The 24,418-nt window shown below is 49.7% G+C and overlaps 1 protein-coding gene across 1 annotated transcript in view; it reads left to right on the forward strand.

Annotated features, from left to right (window-relative positions):
- The window catches only part of PAIP1 (poly(A) binding protein interacting protein 1), a 91,676-nt gene extending 67,386 nt beyond the window's left edge, over window positions 1–24,290 (forward strand). Inside the window, exons 10-11 of the mRNA XM_078768535.1 lie at window positions 3,924–3,987; window positions 23,793–24,290. Coding sequence (XP_078624661.1) covers window positions 3,924–3,987; window positions 23,793–23,880 — 152 coding nt within the window. The 3' untranslated portion in view covers window positions 23,881–24,290. The remainder of the gene's footprint in view (window positions 1–3,923; window positions 3,988–23,792) is intronic.
- The last annotated feature ends 128 nt before the right edge of the window (window positions 24,291–24,418 follow it).

Here is a 24,418-nt window from a genome sequence, read left to right on the forward strand (position 1 = left end):
AAGCCTTGTATGTGGTGAGGAGCTCAGGTGTGCCAAGGAAGGACTTCGCACGACGGAGGATGCCCAGTCGGCGACTGGCTTTGGAGGCCAGCTTGGAAATGTGGTTTTCCCAAGAAAGATCATGGCAGATAGTGAGACCCAAAAGCTTGAGCGACAGAACTTCTTGGAGAGGATTGTTGAGAAAGTAGATTGGAGGGTTTTCCAGTCGGTCTTTTCGGAGAGACATCGTAAGAGTGTGAGATTTGTCAGGATTCAAAGACATGTTCCACTTGTTTGACCAGTCTGTGATTTTGTCCAGGTCTGCAGAGAGTGAGGAGGCTGCAGGCTGCCGATCTGAGGGATGAGGAATGGAGCGGCAGAGAGTGGAGTCATCAGCAAAGAGATAGAGAGGATTTTCCAGAGAGTTGGAGAGATCATTGATGAAGACCAGAAAAAGCACAGGACCCAGAACACTACCTTGGGGAACTCCCAGCCAGAACAGGAAGGGACGATGAGAGAAATCCATTCAGGGCCACACGTTGACTACGACCAGAGAGGAAGTCCGCAAGCGAAGCGTGGATATTTCCATGGATACCATAGGAGGAGAGTTTGGTGAGCAGAGCTGGGTGCCAGACCGTATCGAAGGCACGTGATATGTCAAGGGAGACAGCTCTGATTTCCTGTTTGCATTGAGGACCTCCATCCATTGTTGAGACAGCAGAGGCAACATGTCCAGACTAGAATGACCTGGTCTGAATCCAAATTGATGATCGGAGATCAAGCCATTGGAGAAGAGGAAGGATTTGATATCCGAAGCAATGATGGATCCATGACTTTGCTGATAATTGGGAGCAGGCTGATTGGTCTGTAGTTGCAAGCTTTGTTTTTGCACATTTTTTTGTGCAAAGCGGTTATGTTTGATGATTTCCAAGATGCTGGCAGATGACCTTGAGCAAAAGAGAGGGTGAAAAGAACAGAGAGAGGGTGAGATAGAGCGGCAGAGCAGGATTTTAGGACCCGTGGGCTGATGCCGGTCTGGTCCAGTTGCAGAATCAGAGTCGAGGTTTGACAGAAACTTCTCCACCTTGTCAGGAGAGAAGGACACAGAGTCCAGGAGCAGTTGGTATGCTCGTCACACGAGGTTTAATGAGTGAAAGGAACTGTGCTGACCCAGGATACGTTATACTAAAATACTCGCATCCTCTGTGGATTTGTCTGAACCGCATGGAATGAAAACTGTTTGTTGGAGTTCCATAAATTTTTGCATACATGTTCAGGGCCACCGAGGCGCAGATCATAGGGATGGAGGAAACCCTCCTTCCTCCCCCTCCTCCCCCTCCCCTCCCCCTCCCCTCCCCTCCCCCCTCCCCTCCCCTCCCCCCTCCCCTCCCCCTCCCCTCCCCTCCCCCCTCCCCTCCCCTCCCCCCTCCCTCCCCTCCCCCCTCCCTCCCCCCTCCCCTTCCCCCTCCCCTCCCTCCCCCTCCCCTCCCCTCCCCCTCCCCTCCCCTCCCCCCTCCCCTCCCCCCTCCCTTCCCTCCCCCTCCCGCCCTCCCTCCGCCCTCCCCCTCCCTCCCTCCTTCTTCCCTCCCCCCCCTCCCTCCCTCCTTCTTCCCTCCCCCCCCTCGCCTCCCGCCTTCTTCCCTCCCCCCTCCCTCCTTCTCCCTCCCCCCCTCCCTCCTTCTTCCCTCCCCCCTCCCTCCTCTTCTTCCCTCCCCCCCCTCCCTCCTTCTTCCCTCCCCCCTCTCCCTCCCTCCCTCCTCTCCCTCCCTCCCTCCCTCTCCTTCCTCCTCCCTCCTCTCCCTCCCTCCCTCCCTCCCTCCTCTCCCTCCCTCCCTCCCTCTCCCTCCCTCCCTCTCCTCCCTCCCTCCCTCTCCCTCTCCCTCCCTCCCTCCCTCCCTCCCCCTCCCTCCCTCCCTCCCTCCCCCTCCCTCCCTCCTCCCTCCCCCTCCCTCCCTCCCTCCCTCCTCTCCCTCCCTCCCTCCCTCCACTCCCTCCCTCCCTCCCTCCTCTCCCTCCTCCCTCCCTCCCTCTCCCTCCCTCTCCCTCCCTCCCTCTCCCCTCCCTCCCCTCCCTCTCCCTCCCTCCCCTCCCTCTCCCTCCCTCCCTCCCCCTCCCTCTCCCTCCCTCCCCTCCCTCTCCCTCCCTCCCCCTCCCTCTCCCTCCCCCTCCCTCCCTCTCCCTCCCCTCCCTCCCTCTCCCTCCCCCTCCCTCTCCCTCCCCCCTCCCTCCCTCTCCCTCCCTCCCCCTCCCTCTCCCTCCCCCCCTCCCTCCCTCTCCCTCTCCCTCTCCCTCCCCCCTCCCTCCCCCCTCCCTCTCCCTCCCCCTCCCTCCATCTCCCTCCCCTCCCTCCTCCTCTCCCTCCCCCCCTCCCTCCCTCTCCCTCCCCCCCCCCTCCTCTCCTCCCCAACCTCCCTCTCCTCCCCACCTCCCTCTCCCTCCCCACCTCCCTCCCTCTCCCTCCCCCCTCCCTCCCCCTCCCCCCTCCCTCCCTCTCCCTTCCCTCCCTCCCTCTCCCTCCCTCCCTCTCCCTCTCACCTCCCCCTCCCTCCCTCTCCCTCCCTCCCTCCCTCTCCCTCCCCTCCTCCCCCTCCCCCTCCCTCTCCCTCCCCCTCCCCCTCCCTCTCCCTCCCCCTCCCCCTCCCCTCCTCCCCCTCCCCCTCCCTCCCTCCCCCTCCCTCCCTCTCCCTCCCTCTCCCCCTCCCCTCCCTCCCTCCCCCTCCCTCCCTCTCCCTCCCTCTCCCCCTCCCCCCCTCTCCCCTCCCCCTCCCTCCCTCCCCCCCTCTCCCTCCCTCCCTCCCCCCTCTCCCCCTCCCCCTCCCTCCCTCTCCCCCTCCCCCTCCCTCCCTCTCCCCCTCTCCCCCCCTCTCCCCCTCTCCCCCTCCCCCTCCCTCCCTCTCCCCCTCCCTCCCTCTCCCCTCCCCTCCCTCCCTCTCCCCCTCTCCCCCTCTCCCCCTCCCTCCCTCTCCCCCTCCCCCTCCCTCCCTCTCCCCCTCTCCCCCTCCCCCTCCCTCCCTCTCCCCTCCCTCCCTCTCCCCCTCCCCCTCCCTCCCTCTCCCCCTCCCCCTCCCTCCCTCTCCCCCTCCCCTCCCTCCCTCTCCCCCTCCCCCTCCCTCCCCCTCTCCCCCTCCCCTCCCTCCTCTCCCTCTCCCCCTCCCCCTCCCTCCCTCTCCCTCTCCCCCCTCCCCCCCTCTCCCCTCCCTCCCTCTCCCCCTCCCTCCCCTCTCCCCCTCCCCCTCCCCCCTCCCTCCCTCTCCCCCTCCCCCTCCCTCCCTCTCCCCTCCCTCCCTCTCCCCCTCCCCCTCCCTCCCTCTCCCCTCCCTCCCCTCTCCCCCTCCCCCTCCCTCCCTCTCCCTCCCCCTCCCCCTCCCTCCCTCTCCCCCTCCCCTCCCTCTCCCCCTCTCCCCTCCCTCTCCCCCTCCCCCTCCCTCCCTCTCCCCCTCCCTCCCTCTCCCCCTCCCCCTCCTCCCCCCCTCCCCCTCCCTCCCTCTCCCCTCCCTCCCTCTCCCCCTCCCCCTCCCCCTCCACCTCCCCCCTCCCCCTCCCCCTCCCCCTCCCTCCCTCTCTCCTCCCTCTCCCCCCTCCCTCCCTCGCCCCCTCCCTCCCTCTCCCCCTCCCCCTCCCTCCCTCTCCCCTCCCTCCCTCTCTCTCCCTCCCCCTACCCCTCCCTCCCTCTCTCTCCCTCCCCCTACCCCTCCCTCCCTCTCCCTCCCTCTCCCTCCCTCTCCCTCCCTCCCTGCCTCTCCTCCTCCTCCCTCCCTCCCTCCTCCTCAATCCTTCCTCCCTCCTCTCTGTTGCAGTTTTATTCTTTGTTATAACATAAACAAATCCTGTTCGATATTTTCTTTGGTTGTTGATGTTCAAACAGGTTTTGCTTCATTAGTTGCTCCTGTGAATATGTGCACCGTTCATTCTCTGCCCTTTCTGCCCCTTCCCTTCCCTACCAGATTTCAAAGAGCAATTTGAACGGTGCTTGGTGTATGAAGATGCACTGGAGCAGGAGTTTGCGAGGTAGGACCTGAAGGGCAGGGCTGTTAGCATTGGAGTCCCTATACAGTATTCGGACCACGCGTATTCGTGGTTTTTCGTGGGTGCAAAAAAAAAAATCTCCCACCAGCTGCGCACATGACACTTCTAAAAGCATCTTCCACGTTACGCTTAGACATTGCGTGCACGATTGGACATTCAGGCATATTTGCGGTTTTCTGCAGGCAATTAAGGTTTTTCGCAGAGGTATTTTTGGTTTTTAGCAGGCATATTGCGTTTTTAGCAGGCATATTTGCGTTTTGAGCAGGCGTATTTGCAGTTTTTAACAGGCGTATTTGCGTTTTTAGAAGGCGTATTTTTCGATTTTTAGCAGGCGTATTTGCGGTTTTTAGCAGCATATTTGCGTTTTTAGAAGGCGTATTTTCGATTTTTAGCAGGCATATTTGCGTTTTTAGAAGGCGTATTTTTCGATTTTTAGCAGGCATATTTGCGTTTTTAGAAGGCGTATGCGGTTTTTAGCAGGCATATTTGCGTTTTTAGAAGGCGTATTTTCGATTTTTAGCAGGCATATTTGCGTTTTTAGAAGGCGTATGCGGTTTTTAGCAGGCATATTTGCGTTTTTAGAAGGCGTATTTTCGATTTTTAGCAGGCATATTTGCGTTTTTAGAAGGCGTATGCGGGTTTTTAGCAGGCATATTTGCGTTTTTAGAAGGCGTATTTTCGATTTTTAGCAGGCATATTTGCGTTTTTAGCAGGCATATTTGCAGTGTTTAGCAGGCATATTTGCAGTGTTTAGCAGGTATATTTGCGGTGTTTAGCAGGGGTATTTGCGGTTTTTAGCAGGGGTATTTGCGGTTTTTAGCAGGGGTATTTGCGGTTTTTAGCAGGCGTATTTGCGGTTTTTAACAGGTGTATTTGCGGTTTTTCTGACCTGCTTCGACCTTCATGGCGCTTCATGTATTCGTGGTTTTTTGCGGGCGTATTCACAGTTTTTTCAGGGATTTTTGATTTTCCCTTATGAATCACGAATGGCCAGGAACCTATCTCCCCTTTTCCCATTGACACAACTAGGGCATGCCCGTACGTGGGTGCCCGTTCCTTGCCAAAAAAAAAAAAAAGCTACCCGTACGCTCTACCCCGCCCGTACGCCCGTAAACAAAAAAAACAACGCTCTTCGCTTCCGCCCTTCGCTCTGGGAGAAATAATGCGCATAAGAAATCGAGAAATTATTATTTTCTCCGGAAGAAATCGAATTACGAACCGTAATGGCGCACAGCGCTCGGCTCGGCTCGCAACAACGCGTTCTGTGATTGGCTGCCGGAAGTGAAGTCTTCACTGTCCGGAAGGTCGCAAATCGCAGTTACGATGAATCGCAAATTAGTTTTATTTAGTTTTAAAACATAGTTTAACGCCAACATAGTTTGCCAACGTGAAATAAATGAATACGCTCTCAAATGTGCCGTCCGAGGCAGAGTCTGTTCGCCACGTTCGGCACACGTGATAGCTCGCTGCTCTCTGATTGGTTGAATCGTTTTTTGGACATAGCTCGCTAACTACTTGTCCGATTAATTTCAAACCTTGAAAAGGCACATCCTCGGGTCCCCAGCAATATACCTGGCAAGTTGCAAGTATATCGGACCCGTGGTTGTCGAGAAACAGCGGTCACAGACAAACAAACAAACACACACACAGACACACACACACACACACACACACAGAGATTACTGGAATTATAGATAGACTAGGGCATGCCCGTACTATATATATATCTAAAATTATATCCCCCCCCTCTATTTACATGAAATGGTTTGGTCCAAAGCGAACGGCTTGCGAGTACGGTGACAACCCCCCCCCCCCCCCTCTATTTACATGAAATGGTTTGGTCCAAAGCGAACGGCTTGCGAGTACGGTGACAATCCCCCCCCTCTATTTACATGAAATGGTTTGGTCCAAAGCGAACGGCTTGCGAGTACGGTGACAATCCCCCCCCTCTATTTACATGAAATGGTTTGGTCCAAAGCGAACGGCTTGCGGAGTTTGGTAAAGAAATCGCCATAGCTCGGTAACTACTTGTCCGATTAATATGAAACCTTGAAAAGGCACATCCTCAGGTCCCCAGCAATATACCTGGCAAGTTTCAAGTATATCGGACCCGTGGTTGTCGAGAAACAGTGGTCACAGACAAACATACAAACATACAAACATACAAACATACACACAGAGATTACTGGAATTATAGATAGACTAGGGCATGCCCGTACTATATATAAGCTAGGACGTGCCCGTACGTGGGTGCCCGTTCCTTGCCAAAAAAAAAAAAAAAAAAAAAAAATTTGTGTAGGGGTGTGTGTGTGTAAACATCCTAGGGCGTGCCCGTACGTGGGTGCAAAAAAACATGCGTGCAAACAACAACAACAAAAAAAAACTTTGAAACCACGTGGCAGTAACGACCACAGAACCCCCCCCCCCCCTCTATTTACATGAATGGTTTGGTCCATTCGCAACGACCACAGAACCCCCCCCCCCCCTCTATTTACATGCAATGGTTTGGTCCAAAGCGAACGGTTTGGTCCATTCGATGTGATTCGATGATTCGATGTGAATGGTTTGGTCCATTCGCAACGACCACAGAACCCCCCCCCCCCCCCCCTCTATTTACATGAATGGTTTGGTCCATTCGCAAAGCCAAAGCGAACGACCACAGAACCCCCCCCTCTATTTACATGAATGGTTTGGTCCATTCGCAAAGCCAAAGCGAACGACCACAGAACCCCCCCCCCCTCTATTTACATGAATGGTTTGGTCCATTCGCAACGCCAAAGCGAACGGCGAACGGCTAAATCGCCATAGCTCGGTAAGTACTTGTCCGATTAATTTCAAACCTTGAAAAGGCACATCCTCGGGTCCCCAGCAATATACCTGGCAAGTTTCAAGTATATCGGACCGGTAGTTGTCGAGAAACAGCGGTCACAGACAAACAGACAAACGTACAAACGTACAGACAGAGATTACTGGAATTATAGATAGATGACCCAAGATTTGCAAATTAGGTATTTCTGGCATTTAACAGGAACGTATCCCCGCGAATATCAGGGTCCAACTGTGTACAGTGCCCTCCATAAGTATTGGAACAATGAAGTCAATTTGTTGTTATTGCTATATCCTCAACAAATTTGGATTTTAGATCAAAACATGAATACAATCAGATCCTCAACTCTGATTGGTGGACGTTTATGAGGGACATACATACTACATACACCAGACAGATAGACAAATGCTGTTCCGGAGGGCATTGCCCGAGGGCTACACCGTAGAAATATGGATGCCAAACCACGTGACTGATGATGTCATCAATTTTCTTTTCTTGACCAATTTATCCCAAGATCACATTCAAGAAATTTCATACTGATCAGATCAAGTGTTCTGCTTGTCGATTTATGATATCATACTGAAGGCACCTATGTGGATTTATGACGTCACAATGAAGGTGTCGTGGGTTTAATAAGCACCTGGTCAAACTCGGACAGTCTACAAGAGATTTATTAATAGATAAGGATACATGCATGGGAGACGTGGCATTTCGGCCAGTAACACCACTTTGGATGACACTCATGGTTCTTACACAGCCAGCACCAACATCTCAGCAAGCTACAACCCGTATTTGGCTTAATATACTTTTCCCCAGGGTCAAAATAACTCACAACACCGCTCTAAGTTGACAAGGCAGACGAAGCCTCATTCTGAAAGAATGTTTTGCCAAGGCCAAACATGGGATATGGTCAACATTTTATACACTTGTCAGACGCCAATGAAAATAGGTCACAGTGTGTCGCTGCTGCCACCATCAGGATAGGGAATTCAATGAAATCCCCCACAATTTTCCGCTTTAATAAACATGTAAAAAGAAGACATTTATCATCACCTGTGTACCACTAGGGATTTCATGGAAATACTGGTCCGTTATCCGAGGGGCACCTTTGCCTCATAGAGTGAGTGAATGACCCCCCTTCCATCAAGGGAACTCACTCGTGCAATGGGGTGGGTCAGGCCCCCCCTATGAAGCGGGGGCGGTGAATCGCAAATGATAGGCAAGCCTCGAATGATAGGCAAACCTCGCCGGTGAGGTTTCGTTTTTTCGCAGCTGTCCACACTTTCCACGCTATCGAAGTTAAGTAATTGTTCCCATTTGTTTTTTCATCAAAACTGTATTTATTTTATGGTGTGTGTACCTACAGTGGGTCCCAAGGAAAATTCTCGTTGTAAATCTTTCATACCTGTGTGGAAAATCGTGTTAATTCGTGTCGTGTCTTTTGAGGCCTGAAAGGCCTACCGTGTCCGACCTTGAGGCTTTGTTTTTCTCTCAGCGGTCCGTCTATTGTGCTCCAATAACTTTCGTTCCCTGTTTTTCCCAGTCTTTTCACCCCATAGCCTACTTCCTTCTTTAAAATCTCAACTCAAAAAAAAAAAAAAAAAAAAAAACATTTCCTTCTCTGTTCTTATTCGTTTATTCGTTGTTCTTATTCGTTCGTTCGTTCTTCGACCACGTGTTTCTCCCCCATTTCCCCAGATAGTTTTCACTGTTAAACTTAAAAATGTTTAACCTTTCCCCTGAAGTACTGTATTCTGTCGTATATAATAACACCTTCTTCTTCTTCTTCTTTAAAAGGTTGCTTTCGACTTCCTCACCAAATCTATTCATCCCAAAAAAAATTCCATCTCTTACAGTGCCTCTTTTATACATTCGTTTAACTCTCCTGCACTCTACCCCCCCCCCCCCCCCCCTCTCCAGCATCCTCAAAAGTATTTTGAACTCGAAGGTCACAAGAAACTCATTTTGCAATAAATGTTCGTTTCCCCATTAATCGTGCACTTTCCAAAATCCGATCTCACCCCTCCCCTCCAAATCTTCCCAATCACCCCTCCCCTCCAAAACTTCCCCATCACCCCTCCCCTCCAAATCTTCCCCATCACCCATTCCTTTCAAATCTGCCCCTTTGCCCCTCCCCTCCAAATCCTCCCCATCACCCATCCCTTTCAAATCTCCCCCCACACCCCTCCCCTCCTAGACTCCCCCTCACCCCTCCCCTCCTAGACTCCCCCCTCCCCCCTCCAAATCTCCCCCATCCCTTTCAAATCCCTCCCCTTGTCCCTTCCCTCTGAAACTCCCCCTAACCCCTCCCCTCATAAACTCGCCCCTCCCCTTCAGATCTCCCCACCCTCATTTCTTCTCCATTTCCCCCCTCTCACCCTCCTCCTCAGAGTCCTCCCCGCTTCTTCCCCCTTCCAACTCTCACCTCCATCTCCCCCAACCTTCTGCCTCGCTCCTCCTCCTCCTCAAATAACACCTCATTGTGCCTCACCCAATCACCATCAAACCTTTTGTCCGCCCCATCCTGCCCTTTCTCCGAGCTATTCTGAAATCTCTGACACACCTTCAACAGCTCTCCTTACCTCTTCCTCCTCTTACCTTACCCCTCCTCCCCCCTGTTCTGTATCCGATGCTCCCCCTTCCTCTTCATTAACGGTATGGACCTCAAACATCCGGGGCCTTCGTTCAAACTTAACTGATCTCTCCATACAGGTTGCTTCTGACAAACCAGATGTGATCTGCTTAACAGAAACTTTCCTCCTTCATGATGTCTCTGATTCCTTAGTATCTCTCCTGGGTTACTCCCTCCTCCGGTATGATAGACCTGAGCCTCATCCTGGAGGTGGGGTTGCTATCTTTATCAAAAACTCTCTTTCTCACTCGCCCTGCACTGCCCTCTCTCCACCTCACCCCCAGGAATACCTCTGGCTACGGCTTCCCCTTCGCTCCTACCTCTTGTTCATATGTGTGTTGTACCGTCCACCAAACAGTGATGACTCCATCTACATCTCGCTGTCTGATAATATGGACCAACTTATATCGACTCATCTCAACTCTCTCTTCCTCATATGTGGTGATTTCAATTGTCACCATGCCAGTTGGCTGGGTGTGGGTACCTCTCTCACCAGCCATGGCTCCTCAGCAAAGGACTTCTGCGACTCACTGGGACTGACACAATCTGTCAATTTCCCGACCCGGATCTCAGTCAACGGAGCATCTTCTCTTCTGGACTTGGTTATGACTAACTTCCCTGAAAATGTCTGCTGCTCTTCTTCTGCTCCAATCGGCTCATCTGATCATGTGCTTGTTAAAGTGGACATCTCTCTGACCATTCTCGGGGAGCCTCCTCAGCGTCGACGAGTCTGGCATTTCACTCAGGCCAACTGGCACGGTCTTCAAGCAGCCATCAATCATCTGGACTGGTCTCCCATCTCTACCACCTCTGACATCAACTCATCCTGGGAATTCTTCCAAAGTAAATTGCTCTCTCTCATGCACAGATTTATCCCATCTCGTCTTCAGTTGTCATACCCTTTCTCCCGTCCATGGTACACGGAATCTTGTGGTGAGGCTGTTGCCCAGAAACAACTTGCCTTAGTCTCCTGGAAAGCAAATCCAACGGAAGGAAATCTCATTTCCTTTCACAAAGCCCGAAACAAGTGTGTGTCCACCCTCAGGGGAGCCAGGAAACAATATCCCTCCGTTTTCAAGACCGAACTCTCTTATCTGTCTCCCTCTTCCAAATCCTGGTGGCGTCTCGTCAAATCTGTTTCTGGTGTTTGTTCCCCCTCCATCCCCTCCCTTACCTCAAACGGCTACACAGCTGACTCCGTGTTTGCCTCTAAATCTTGTGTCCAAACCCATCCCTCTCTGTACCCACCGTACCCAGTCGTACCCAGCTGCTCCTGGACTCTGTGGCCTTTCCTCCTGACAAGGTGGAAAAGTTTCTGTCAACCCTCGACTCTGATTCTGCAACTGGACCTGATGGCATCAGCCCACGGGTCCTAAAATCCTGCTCTGCTGCTCTTTCACTCCCTCTCTCTGTTCTCTTCACCCTCTCTTTTGCTCAAGGTCATCTGCCATCTGCTTGGAAATCAGCCAACATCACCGCTTTACACAAAAAAGGTGCAAAAACAGATCCTTGCAACTACAATCAGCCTTCTCCCAATTATCAGCAAAGTCATGGAATCCATCATTGCTTCGGATATGAAATCTTTCCTCTTCTCCAATGGCTTGATCTCTGATCATCAATTTGGTTTCAGACCAGGTCACTCTACTCTGGACATGCTGCTTCTGCTGTCAACAATGGATGGAGGTCCTCAATGCCAAACAGGAAATGAGAGCTGTCTCCCTCGACATATGACGTGCCTTCGATACGGTCTGGCACCCCGCTCTGCTCACCAAGCTCTCCTCCTTTGGTATCCATGGAAATCTCCATGCATGGCTGGCGGACTTCCTCTCTCGTCGTAGTCAACGTGTGGCCCTGAATGGGTTTCTCTCATCTCCTCTTCCTGTTCAGGCTGGAGTTCCCCAAGGCAGTGTTCTGGGCCCTGTGCTTTTTCTGGTCTTCATCAATGATCTCTCCGACTCTCTTGAAAATCCTCTCTATCTCTTTGCTGATGACTCCACTCTCTGCCGCTCCATTCCTCATCCCTGATATCGGCAGTCTGCAGCCTCCTCACTCTCTGCAGACCTGGACAAAATCACTGACTGGGCAAACAAGTGGAACATGTCTTTCAATCCTGACAAATCTCACTCTTATGATGTCTCTCCGAAAAGACAGCCTGGACAACCCTCCCATCCACTTTCTGAATAATCCTCTCCAGGAAGTTCTGTCACTCAAGCTTTTGGGTCTCACTATCTGCCATGATCTTTCCTGGGAAAACCACATTTCAAATCTGGCCTCCAAAGCCAGTCGCCGACTGGGCATCCTCCGTCGTGCGAAGTCCTTCCTTGGCACACCTGAGCTCCTCACCACATACAAGGCTTTCATCCACAGCTCAATGGAATACTGCTCTCCCCTCTGGGCTGGTGCTCCTGCCTCACACTTAGCTCATCTTCACGCTGCTGAAACCAAAGCGTTCAGAATCATTGGAATCTCCCGTGATGAGGCTACCTCCGAGGGCCTTTCACTTACTCACCGCAGGCAGGTTGGTGGTCTTTCTGTCTTCTACCGACTCCTCTCCGGCCTTGCTGCTCCAGCTCTCTCTGGGCTCTGTCCCCCAAATATTCCTACAGGTCGCACAAGATCTGCCTGCAACCCTCTTATGGTTAAACTGCCAAAATCAAGACTCTCTGCTCACCTTCACTCCTTCATTCCTCTTTTCTCCCGCCTCTGGAACAAACTCCCTCACTCTCTTCAATCCCACTCCTCCCTCCAAGTCTTTAAAACAGCTGTTCACCACCATCTCTTATCTTCCCCCATCCAAAACCTTGATCTTTTCTACCCCCGCTAATTTCACCCCAAATCCCCTTTTTTGAAATGCCAACTTCTTTCCTGGAAGTCCTTGCGTTTATACTTCTCCCACCCCCCCCCCCCCCCCACGCCGCCTCCCCCCAAGCCCTCTCCCTCCCACACATTCCCGATGTCCCTTCTCTCAAATGTTGTTTTTATGTGCTTCCCCTTCTCTCCCCATCTTGTCTCCCGCTCCCCTTTTTATATACTTTGTTTGTTTGTCTGTTTGATTTGTTTGTGTAATAAATGTTAGCTCTTTCATGAGCCTAGATTATGTATACAAAAAAAAAAAAAAGAAAAAAAAAAAGCTTTGTCGACCTGCAGAGAAAGAGAAAGAGAGAAATTCCGTTACAAGGCACCAATTTAAAAACAAAGTGTACTAAATAGATATAAATGATTATTCCATAGCATATGTAATTTATGAATGATTAAAATATAAGTATTGGCCTCCACTATATAATTTTGAGGCTATAGAAAAAGATTGCAGAGTAATGGAGGCAAAGTCATTTGAAAAGCATGTGGGAAGAACAGTCTCCCCTACACAAAAGCAATAACACCCAAAGCCCCATTAAATATGCAGGGTCTTTTAAAATTCCATACAAGTTTGGCAGATACAAGTGTATTAGTAGCAGGCTTCTCTGGCTTTATTTCTCAGTTGAAGTGAAGTATTGTCGCGCAACTCCGGTTAACACCAGAGTCGCGGATGGCCTAAACGGTCTTATTTGGAGGCAACATTCAAACACGGATTCGGCTATATGTCGCGCGGGAGGAAGAAGGAAAATGGAGGCTGCGGCAAAAGCTTACCTTCAACGCAACGACGTAGCTCCGGTCCTGTAAGAGGATTAAACTCAAGTGGGCACAGGTTTAACAGGGGATGCAAAATAATACAAGGGTTTATTACAAATAAAAGCAAGGCAGCTCCAAGCCAGGTCAAAAAGCAAGCAAACTCCACTCGGGCTATGACTCAACTCGGGTGCCAGAACCAACTCTCTCAAGACTCACTCGGCGCAAGACCCACTGCCAGACGCAACTGCTCTGAACCAACTGTCGCGCAACTCTCTGAACCAACTGCTGCGCACCAACTCTGAACCAACTACCGCGCAACTAACTCAACTGCTGCGCAACTGCCAGGGCCGGGAACCTGCACTCAACTGCCAAGTCTCTCTCCCGAACCCACTCACTCACTCTCGTCTCTCTCGAACCAACCGTGTATCCTCCCTCTCGTCTATCTCTATATCTCTATCTCTATCTCTATCTCTCACTCACTCCTCTACGAAAAGTCTTGGCGCACCACCCAATCAGTAGCCTCTACCGAATCACAGGCCTGTGGTGTCGTCATAGCACGGTGTAGCACGTAGCACGTCATAGCACGTCATAGCACGTCATAGCACGTCATGATGTCGTCATAGCACGTGGCACTTGAGGTGGATGGGCCCGCCGGAGGTGTAGGTGGCGGCAGCCATTATCGGCGGTGTCCCGGCCTGGTTTCCTTCCTAAGTCATGTCAGGGGAGGGTGTTATTTAGTGTTGTACTAAAGGTCCTATCTATGGTGTCTAAGTGGTTGTGGTGCCAAAAGGGATAAAGGTTTGGCTGACCAGGTGAGACATACAAGGGCGCTACTCTTTAATCCCTAACTCTACTTAACACACGAACCTCCTCGTAGGTTCACAAGTATACTCCTTACCCGACAAAACGCCTACACATGAAGAACTTATTACAGGTAGTTTTCCTTACCGCGACACACAAAGCATGTTACCTACTCAGATCTATCTGCTCTACATATCATTACCACATCGACATAACAGTATTAATAAAGCTCTTCCTGGTTGTACAAGGTGGTGTAATACATTGAAGTACAGTGGCGACCATCGACGCCTTTATTAAAACACAAGACACCCTTCTCGAAGCTTTCCCCTTTCAGGATTCATGCATGGCCCCCTCTCCCGGCACGCGCAAATGGTAGGTAGTTTCCCGCCTGTCGTTGCATAATCTTCGCCACTCACGCTCTCTTGAATTGGAATCGTCAGCTTGCTCCAGAGTTGTTCTCCGCTCACGCGTGGTCTGTGTAGTTAACTCTTGGATTCGGGCTATCGTGCCAGCTGTGCAAGATTTAGCCAACTCAGGATCAAGGGTTGAGGGCAAGGCGGAGTGGAAAGAGGGAGGTGGCAGGTCTTGAACCCTCGCACCGTTCTTATACAGGTGTGAATGGAGTGGCAGTTCTCATACGGGGATGTCTCGTGCCTCTTCCTCCGGACTTCTCATACAGGTGTGAATGGAGTGGCAGTTCTCATACGGGGATGTCTCGTGCCTCTTCCTCCGGACCCCGGACCACCATGTGTCGTTCCCCTGTACCTTCATTGCAAAACTTACTGACACACACACGGATTAAAAACTCTTAAGCATCCAATAACAACGATGATCGTGATGAGGAGTCCCACGGCCACCATCAGCCAATGAACTATCTTTGCTCCCCATCCCCCGAAGATGCTTTCCAACCAGGCCTCCGCTTCTCTCTGCCCAATCTTTCATCCTTCAAATTGGTACTTATCTCCCTCATCTTCTTGATGGCTGGCTACACTCCTTGCGCCGTGTCTGCCAATGCCAATGCAACATCTACCTTCAACAATTCCACAAACACCCCCCTTCTCCGCTAAACGTAAATCAAGTGCCAATCTGTTTTGCAACCATTCCCCGCATCTCCACCACTGCTTCTAACAATGCGTGATCTGCCGCCATTGACTCAATGGCCACCCTCCTCTAACACAGAGCCAGTCTATCTATTAGATAACTGTTCATCACCGTACCTGCCAATGGGAAGGAGAAACTCACTGCCTTCTCCCATCCTGCTCCTTGCAATGTTGCCTCGTTCCTCCAACTCAAATCTGAAGCACATATTTCTCATATACACTTGCATTACTGCACCATCATATTTGAATATCTCAAAATCATTTTAAATGCAATGATATTACACATCCACATCACAGCTGGTAGTCAAAATCACCTGTGACACACTCATGCCACGATCAGCACACACAGCTCCGCCCACAATCACCAATCCTGTTGCAAGGTAACGCTAATGAGAGAAAGCACATCCTCCGTACATTACAACTTCACCTCTGTGTGCGCATGCGTGAATATGTAGTCCGTGTTTTCCCCACTCCCTGTAACGACACCCATTAGGCTCGTAAAGAGAACGAAACACGCAACGAAGTACGTTATTGCTATCCTCCGGGCCACAGACCACAACTCCCCAAAAACTGCCCAACCACACTTATCGGAAAGAGCCATCCAGGTGCACGCCGTCTTCCTCTTTACACATTCGTACTCTCCATGTTCCCGCGCATGCGTGCACTCGTCTCCACTATTTCCTTTGTCACACATACATACACAAGCCTGGTGTTGGCCTAGCGGTTAGGGTGCCGGCTTGGGATCCTAGGATCCTGGGTTCGAATCCCGGTCGATTGCTGAATTAACGCCAGGGGGGTTGACTTAGCCTGTCATCCTTCCGAGGTCGGCAAATTGAGTACCAGCTTGCTGGGATGAATGATCACGGTGTGTACCCCGATTTAGAATAGGTACACCGTATCCCTGCGCATCCTAAGAGCGTGACCAAGGGTTGGCGTCAGGAAGGGCATCCGGCCATAAAAACATTGCCTCAAACAGGGAACCATGATTGTCAAGGCTAACCCCTGCTCTAGCGGGGAAAATGGCCTTAAAACTATCATTCATTCATTCATTTTTCACACATACATACACACACACACAAAGTCACAGTCACAGACAGACACAGAGTGAATGACATTGAACACCATCATGTCATGACACGATCACGTACTTGCTGTATTTATCGTGCGGACAACGCTCATCTAACACCCAGCTCGAACACAAAGGGATCAATCACACTGACGTCATAACATTGAACAACCGAGATCTCAATCACAACGCAAAGCGTTTTATCACAGCTCACATGTGATCTGTCACTGGTGTTCCAACTGGTGTTCCAACATCTCACTGGTGTTCCAACATGCCGCCAAATCTCACTCGGCCCCGTGCTCCGCTCCCTCCGAGCGACCGCTGCAGTATCTCAAGCAATTATTTTACCCGGCACGGATCTATCTGTGCCCCGCATCAAGCAGACGAACCACAGTTCCATCAGGGCACCATAAAAACATCATAAAATAGTTCATCATCATAAAACCTTTCCGCTATTAATTTCATTATTTGTCCAGAGATTACAATGTAACTGTTATGCTACTAGCACAGGCACCCACTTGCCTGCCATTTTCAAACAGTGCAACACTGCCTTGCTTCTACAGTCCCACGAAGCACCAATCAGCTTCTCAACCACAACCATCAAATATTCAAGACCCCAGATTCCATCAAACAATATTTGACCATCGAAACTCCACAATCACAGACACAAATGGCTTCATCTTCCAAATCTCAACATTATCTAGACCAACCAGCCGAAAAATTCTAAAACCGAAATCCACATCAGGTTGGATTTCACCAAATTGCACATATTCCACAATTTTAAACGCCGAAAATCTGTTTTCACCACCCCTCCTTGCACGTATGACCATTCCATGCATCAAACATGCAAGCCAACTCAAGTCTCAATCGACCTGTTCCCGTCACCCAACCAACTCGTCCAATATCTGTCCCCAACGTTCTGAGACATCATCTTTGGCCCTGTCTCCCAATGGTGAGAATTCACCCCAAAACCTCCAACATCTGGATCGGTATCCTCTCTTAAAAGCAAAGCCTTGCCAACGCATTTGCCACTGCAAAATGCTTCATTGTCTATGACTTCCTCTTCCTATCTTGGCACTTGCTCTGACCATCTTTTAACTTACTCTAACCATCTTTAAATAAAATCCGCTCTTTGGTCAAAACAAACAGATACAGAAACCTGCATTGCTCCATAAATCCCAGAAACTGGCTCTTGGACACAATCTCCTCAAGCTACCAAGTCAATTTTCCCAAAATATACCAACATGAAGTTTAAAACCAATTAAACATTCACGGAACAATTTCCTCATTGTCGACCCAGACTAATAGCTTTAGCCTGGAGGTTGTAGACATCCACATCAAATCACAGCAGGTGACCACAATAGGTGGCTCATCCACCTCCCACATACACCATACAGGCGATACCCAGACATGGATCATCCTGCAGTTGACAATTATGGCCGAGCAACATGGCCCCCACATGCTCAGCAACACCAGCCACCAGACAAAGCCCCCCTCACAGAGAACCAAAGCAGTGTGTTCCCTTCCCAAAATCACACAAGGTGCCAACCGCACACGCGATCTTGTTCATGATCTCAACACCCAACACATATCACTCAAAGGCAACCTTGCCCACCCTAGGTTTAGAATGCACCTGTTTACCTCAACTTCAATCTTCGAGTAGAAATCTCAAACCGTCTCAAAATGTCTTGTAAGGGGGGCGGAGGGGTTGGGGTCGTCTTGTCCACCAGCTCACAACTTCGCACTCCAACGTCTATCACTCTAACTCAATAGCATGTTGACAAGACCAACAAGCTATGCCCGACAGTATATCACCATCGCGGGCATCATATACCAACATGACCATGCTTGAGGACCCCACAACACGTGAGAATCAAATCGCAGGCCGCCGCAATCTTCCCTGCAGGCACACCTGTCTAGACATTATCAGACTGTCCACAAAGTCACATTCATAATATTTCACACCTTATGCACGCCACGTGCACTGAATCACTTTATGAAAACGTCAATACCACTCCGGCCTCTCCCCACGTGGCATAATTTCCACTTTCACATCCTGCCCCGACTGAACCAGCCAACAGGAGACAGGGTGTTACGGAACAGGTTTTGGTCTTCTCTTGAACAGCTGGTGGTCCTTTGAGGGACTCGTCTTGATCATAAATCGCTCAGCAAGTTGCTCCAGTTCACGAGAGTACTCCAGATCAATTTACCCCTTCTTAAAAAATCGTGCCGCAGAACTCATGGTTTTGCAGCTTTGTCCTTCTCTGTGTCCCTGCTCCCGTCTCTCTGTATGCGTCCTCTTTGAAATCCGTGACAGACAGACAGGGGCGAAACCATAACCACAATTAAACCACAATTACCTTCCTCCGACCAGGAGATCAGAGTATACCTGCACCTGATCCTCAATCGATTCCCTGATCTTACATCCCAGGGTCGGTAGCACTCGACTCGTAGTAAACCTGGAGAACCCGTGTGCAACTCAAAGTACACTCCTCGTGAGCGCTGCCTTCAGGGCAGTTCGTCAGACATAATGTCCCCAGAACCATAATCACTTTCATCACACATAGTCACGTGAAAAAGTAAGTACACCCCATGTAAAGTTTTTGACTTTTTCAACATATTTCAACATACAGCTATTTTATCTTCATTTCAACAATATTGATAGATAAAAGTGTTATAATATAACAAATATCATGAAACATTTACATTTTGTAGTCCATTGTATAATATAAATAAACATAAATGCAAATTTCGCATGTGGAAAAAGTAAGTGCACCCCTACATTTATCACTACTTCAAATACCTAAAATTAGAATCAGGTGCACCAGCTCAGGTGCAAATGATTAGAACATCATTAGAGAGGATCCTGGAGGAACCTGTCTTATTTAAACCTCAGACATTTCGTTTGGTTTGCTGTTTGTTGTTGAAGTGTGCGGCGTCACCATGCCTCGATCAAAAGAGCTCTCTGAGGCCTTCAGAAAGAAGGTTATAGATGCCTACGCGTCTGGGAAGGGATTTAAAAAGATCTCCAAACAATTTGAAATCAATCATTCAACTGTCCGGAAGATCATCTACAAGTGGAGAAGATTCCAAACAACTGCCAACTTGTTCAGGCCAGGCCGCCCCAGCAAGTTCAGCCCGAGAGCAGACCGCAAGATGCTGAAAGAAGTCTCGAAGAACCCCAGAATGTCATCACGGGACCTACAAGTAGCTCTTGCCACTGTTGATGTCAAAGTGCACGAGTCTACCATTAGAAAGAGGCTGCACAAATTTGATCTACATGGGAGGTGTGCCAGGACGAAACCTTTGCTGTCCAGAAAGAACATCAGGGCAAGACTAAAGTTTGCCAATGAACACCGAGGCAAAGACCAGCACTTCTGGAACAATGTGCTCTGGACAGATGAGTCAAAGGTAGAGCTATTTGGCCACAGTACCAGAAGACATGTTTGGCGAAAACCAAAGACAGCATTTGACCACAAGAACCTGATACCAACTGTAAAGCATGGTGGTGGAAATATTATGGTTTGGGGCAGCTTTGCTGCATCTGGAACAAACTCCCCCACTCTTCAATCCCACTCCTCCCTCCAGGTCTTTAAAACGGCTGTTCACCACCATCTCTTATCTTCCCCAATCCAAAACCTTGATCTTTTCTACCCCCGCTAATTTCACCCCAAATCCACTTTTTTGAGGTGCCGACTTCTTTCCTGGAAGTCCTTGGTGTCCTTGCATTTTATGCCTATCCTGCCTCCCCCCAGGCGCTCTCCCTCCCACACATCTCCCGATGTCCCTGCTCTCAAATGTTGTGTTTGTGTGCTTCCTCCCCTTCTCTCCCCATCTTGTCGACCGCTCCCCTTTTTATATACTTTGTTTGCTTGTTTGTTTGATTTGTTTGTTTGATAAATGTTAGCTCTTTCACGAGCCTCGACTCTGTATACAAAAAAAAAAAAAAAATCAGGGCCTGGGCAGCTCACCATCATAGAATCCAATCTGAATTCTTCATTGTACCAGAGGGTGCTTGAGGATAATGTGAGGCCATCTGTCGGAAAGTTGAAGCTCAACTGAAGGTGGACCGTGCAACATGACAATGACCCTAAACATACCAGTAAATCCACCAAGGAATAGCTGAAAATAAAGAAATGGAGGGTTCTGGGATGGCCAAGTCAAAGCCCGGATCTAAATCCCATCGAGATGTTGTGGGGGGATTTGAAACGAGCTGTGCATGCAAGAAACCCCTCAAACATCGCACAGCTGAAAGAACTCTGCATGGAGGAGTGGGCAAAACTTTCTCCCAGTCGATGTCAGAGACTGGTAGACAGTTATAAGAAACGCCTACTTGAGGTTGTTTCTGCAAAAGGGGGCAATACCACCTATTAGAGCCAAGGGTGTACTTACTTTTTCCACATGCGAAATTTGCATTGATGTTTATTTAAATTATACAATGGACTACAAAATGTAAATGTTTCATGATATTTGTTATATTATATCGCCTTTATCTATCAATATTGTTGAAATGAAGATCAAATAGCTGTATGTTGAAATATGTTGAAAAAGTCAAAACTTTACATGGGGTGTACTTACTTTTTCACATGACTGTCACACCATTTATTTATTTATCACAATACAATTTGCGTTCTGGTAAAGTCTGGTCACAACTTTTTGAGACGTCCTGCTCACAGACAGACAGGGGTCTAGTTTGGGTTTGAATCCTAACCCCATTTTAAACTATCATCCCGATGTTCCACCGAAGCCTGGTGTTGGCTTGGTGGTTAGGGTGCCGGCTTGGGATCCTAGGATCCTGGGTTCGAATCCCGGTCGATTGCTGAATTAACGCCAGGGGGGTTGACTTAGCCTGTCATTCTTCCGAGGTCGGCAAATTGAGTACCAGTTCACTGGTAATTCCCTGTGTGTCGCAAGAGTCGACTAACAGGGTTGGTGGCAGGAAGGGCATCCGGCCGGAAAACATTGCTTCAAAAATGGGACCATGGTGCCCGAAAAAGGCCAACCCCTGCTCTGCAGGGAAAAATGGCCTCTAAAGGTGGTTCTTTCTTTCTATCCCGATGTTCCACCGGCAAGGTGATTCAACAATGTGTGATCTGTCCCTCGGATGGACGTTAAATAGGCATCCCGTCTGCCCGCATTCGCCCCGCCAGTGTCCCTCAAAGATCCCACGGTGTCCCTCACAGAGTCGGTGAGCTATCACCGGCACCCTTGGCACGTACGTTCCTGCAGCCCATCTCCGTATTATGTATGCTTGCCGGCGAACGACGGCTCTGAGAGCGACTTGACGTTCATGCAACGTTTGGAGGCCACGGCAAGCGCAAACCGTCCCCCGACCTTTCTCCGCACTCTGGGTGTGGGGGTCTGAGCCCTTTTGCTCGCACCGGGGCAGATGGGAGCCCATCGCCCAACATCGCCCGTAAGGCCTTCGCCCGTCACTTAGGACCGACTCACCCATCGCGTGCAACCTCAAAAGCCGATTACAACTATATTTAACTCTAAACTTTTGACTTTAAACTTTTACAGTGCACATGAGATTAATTCAAAACTTAACTCGATGCACGGGCCAGAACAAGTGACCGTCCCGCTTTTGGCCCGAATACACAGCAAATAAATGCGCATTCATTTTTTCTCGCAATTCCCTGCTGGGTCGTGGCCCGTTGCCACGGGAACCAGACTGCTCACACGATCGCCTGCTGATCCGTGCGAGGGAGGAAGGTGGGAGCCAAAAACCCCTCCCACACGACGGCCGCTCGCCCCGCCGGCGAGGCGCACCCTGTTGGCGCGCGACAATAAAACTGCATTCAATAAAATAATGGACAATAATATCCGATTGCTAATACTGTATTTGCGAATCCATACATTAAGCTCGCATTCATTGGAGAACGACCTGGGTTCGGCTAACTTGGGTAGCAAGACACTTAACTTTTACACGAATCATTTGAATGCATGAATCAATGTCGTACCTGGTTCCCAGACGTGGAGAGGCCTCCTCCGACTTCATGCTTCTTGTCTTCGCTTGTGACTACTCACCCATGTTAAAGCGCTGTTCACATGGAACCCTTCTCCACCTCGGCCTTCAAAGTCTCGTTTAATTTGAGTGCCCGATCCGACTGAATCCCCTGTCCTTCCTACCTATCGTCCTCTCGACGAATAAATTTCTCAGCCCACCAGCCGAATGGCTCTCAGTGTACCTTAGATTTGGTGATCATTTTTCTTCTCCTTTCACCAGATGTTCATTGTCCATTACCCATCTTACTGGTATTTCCTCCCTTACTCTGCAACCCGTTAGGTTAAAGGAGGCGCCCCTTATCCGGCTTCCTCCACTGACGGGTGCACGACAATACCCATTGAGTGTTGCCGTCGTTCAGGTCCTCAAGTCAGAGTGTAGCGAGCGTCCGAATGTACAGGTACCACCTGTCCCTTCAAGAGACACTCGCAATGCATCCAACTATGACACTCCTGCCGGACCTCTCACGTGTGTGTGTCCAGACTTTCTTTCAAGGCTGCCTCTTTGAAACACTCACAGCGCGTCCGAGTGTCCAGGCTATTCAAGCCCCCTGGAAACACTTAAGTGCTCGGGCCCCAAGCCACTTGTACTCCCACTCCCTTAGCTTTAACAAATCTTTGCACCCTGTCCGTTCCCCTTTAACTTTCCTTCGAATCCGCGCCAGAGATAAAGCCAAGACAGGATCCTTCACTCAATGGTGGCAAGTTCATCGTACTACCGAGAAAGTTCTCACCTTTTAGTGGGTGCCCAGACACCTCGCCACCACTGAGCCATGACACCGTCTCTCCCCCCTCCGGGCTGGATCCCATCCTCGTCACCATCTCTGTCGTGGGTTTAATAAGCACCAGGTCGAACTCGGACAGTGTACAAGAGATTTATTAATAGATAAGGATACATGCATAGGAGACGTGGAGTTTTGGCCAGTAACACCACTTTGGATGACACTCATGGTTCTTACACAGCCAGCACCAACATCTCAGCGAGCCACAGCCCGTATTTGGCTTAATATACTTTTCCCCAGGGTCAAAATAACTCGCAACACCGCTCCAAGTTGACAAGGCAGACCAAGCCTCATTCTGAGAGAATGTTTTGCCCAGGCCAAACATGGGATATGATCAACATTTTATACGCTAGTCAGATGCCAATGATAATTATCGGTCCACAGTGTGTCACTGCTGCCACCATCAGGATAGGGAATTCAATGAAATCCCCCACAAAGGCACCTATCATCATTTACATATGTTATTCCTCATGGGGAGTACCTTACAATGAGCCATGTCATTTTTTTCTCCGCAGCGCTTTTGGAGATATAGTGCAAGGTTTTTCTGTTTTTCCAAGATGGTGCCCATACCACGTGATCTCGGACGTCATAATTATCATCAACAATTCTGCAGCAGGGGGGCACTCCTATGGTGAAATTTTCGTGTCAATCGGACCAATGGTTGCAGAGGAAACAAATTTTAAAGGGAACAAGCCCGCAAAATGCTGGTGGAAGGGACACACACGCACACACACATACACACCTATGCGCACCACACACACACACACACACACATACATATGAGGATGGTGTTGGATGTATGTACCATGAACAAAATGTAAGGATTTTTTCGTTCTCTTACTGTGTGCTCACACTGTTTAATACCATGAATGATACAAATTAATGATACAATTGGGGGTTTGAGGAACAATCAGCAGGAATATCTTGGTGGTCATGATGCTCACTCCTTCCATGTTTCACACAGTGGTTTGCCAGGAGGGGACATGGATCCTGAGATGGAAGAAGCTTTTGAAGCTTTTTGTCGTGAAGCAGAAAGAAAGAGATGTGGTTAGCTTGTTTTTACCTGTCTTGTAACTCACCTTTATTCATCCACATTCCCATACCTCCTAAATGTCTAACAGCCGTCGCACACAAATGTCGATATGAATAGGAATTTTTTGACAATTTAATAAACAAAATTATAAACAAAATAATCTTTCGTTTTTATTCCTCTTAACAAACTTCACGTCTTCTCGTTGCTCAATTGATCCAAAGAACCCGGAAGTGATCAAACAGTGTTATCTCCCCGGGTTTGAAAGGGTAACGGTGATGGGAATTCTTGAACGTTGTTAAGGGAGAGTGGGACGCAATGGTGTCTTTGGATTGGGAAAAATGTAAACTGGATTCCAACAGTCCCGGTTTCCATTTCAACTTGTTCTCATCCATGTTGTGTCCTATCCCTAAATCCTCTTTGTAACCCCCCCCAACCCCACCCCTCACCCCCTTGCCCCCCCTCACTCCCTTGCCCCCCCCCCCCTCCAAGCCTAAACCCACTCCATTTTGAATTCAAACCATTTGTATAAAACACTGCGATATCAACAAAACGGATGA

Source organism: Myxine glutinosa, chromosome 14 (assembly GCF_964187855.1).
Source record: "Myxine glutinosa chromosome 14, kmMyxGlut1.1, whole genome shotgun sequence".
In the NCBI taxonomy this organism is placed as follows: Eukaryota; Metazoa; Chordata; class Myxini; order Myxiniformes; family Myxinidae; genus Myxine; species Myxine glutinosa.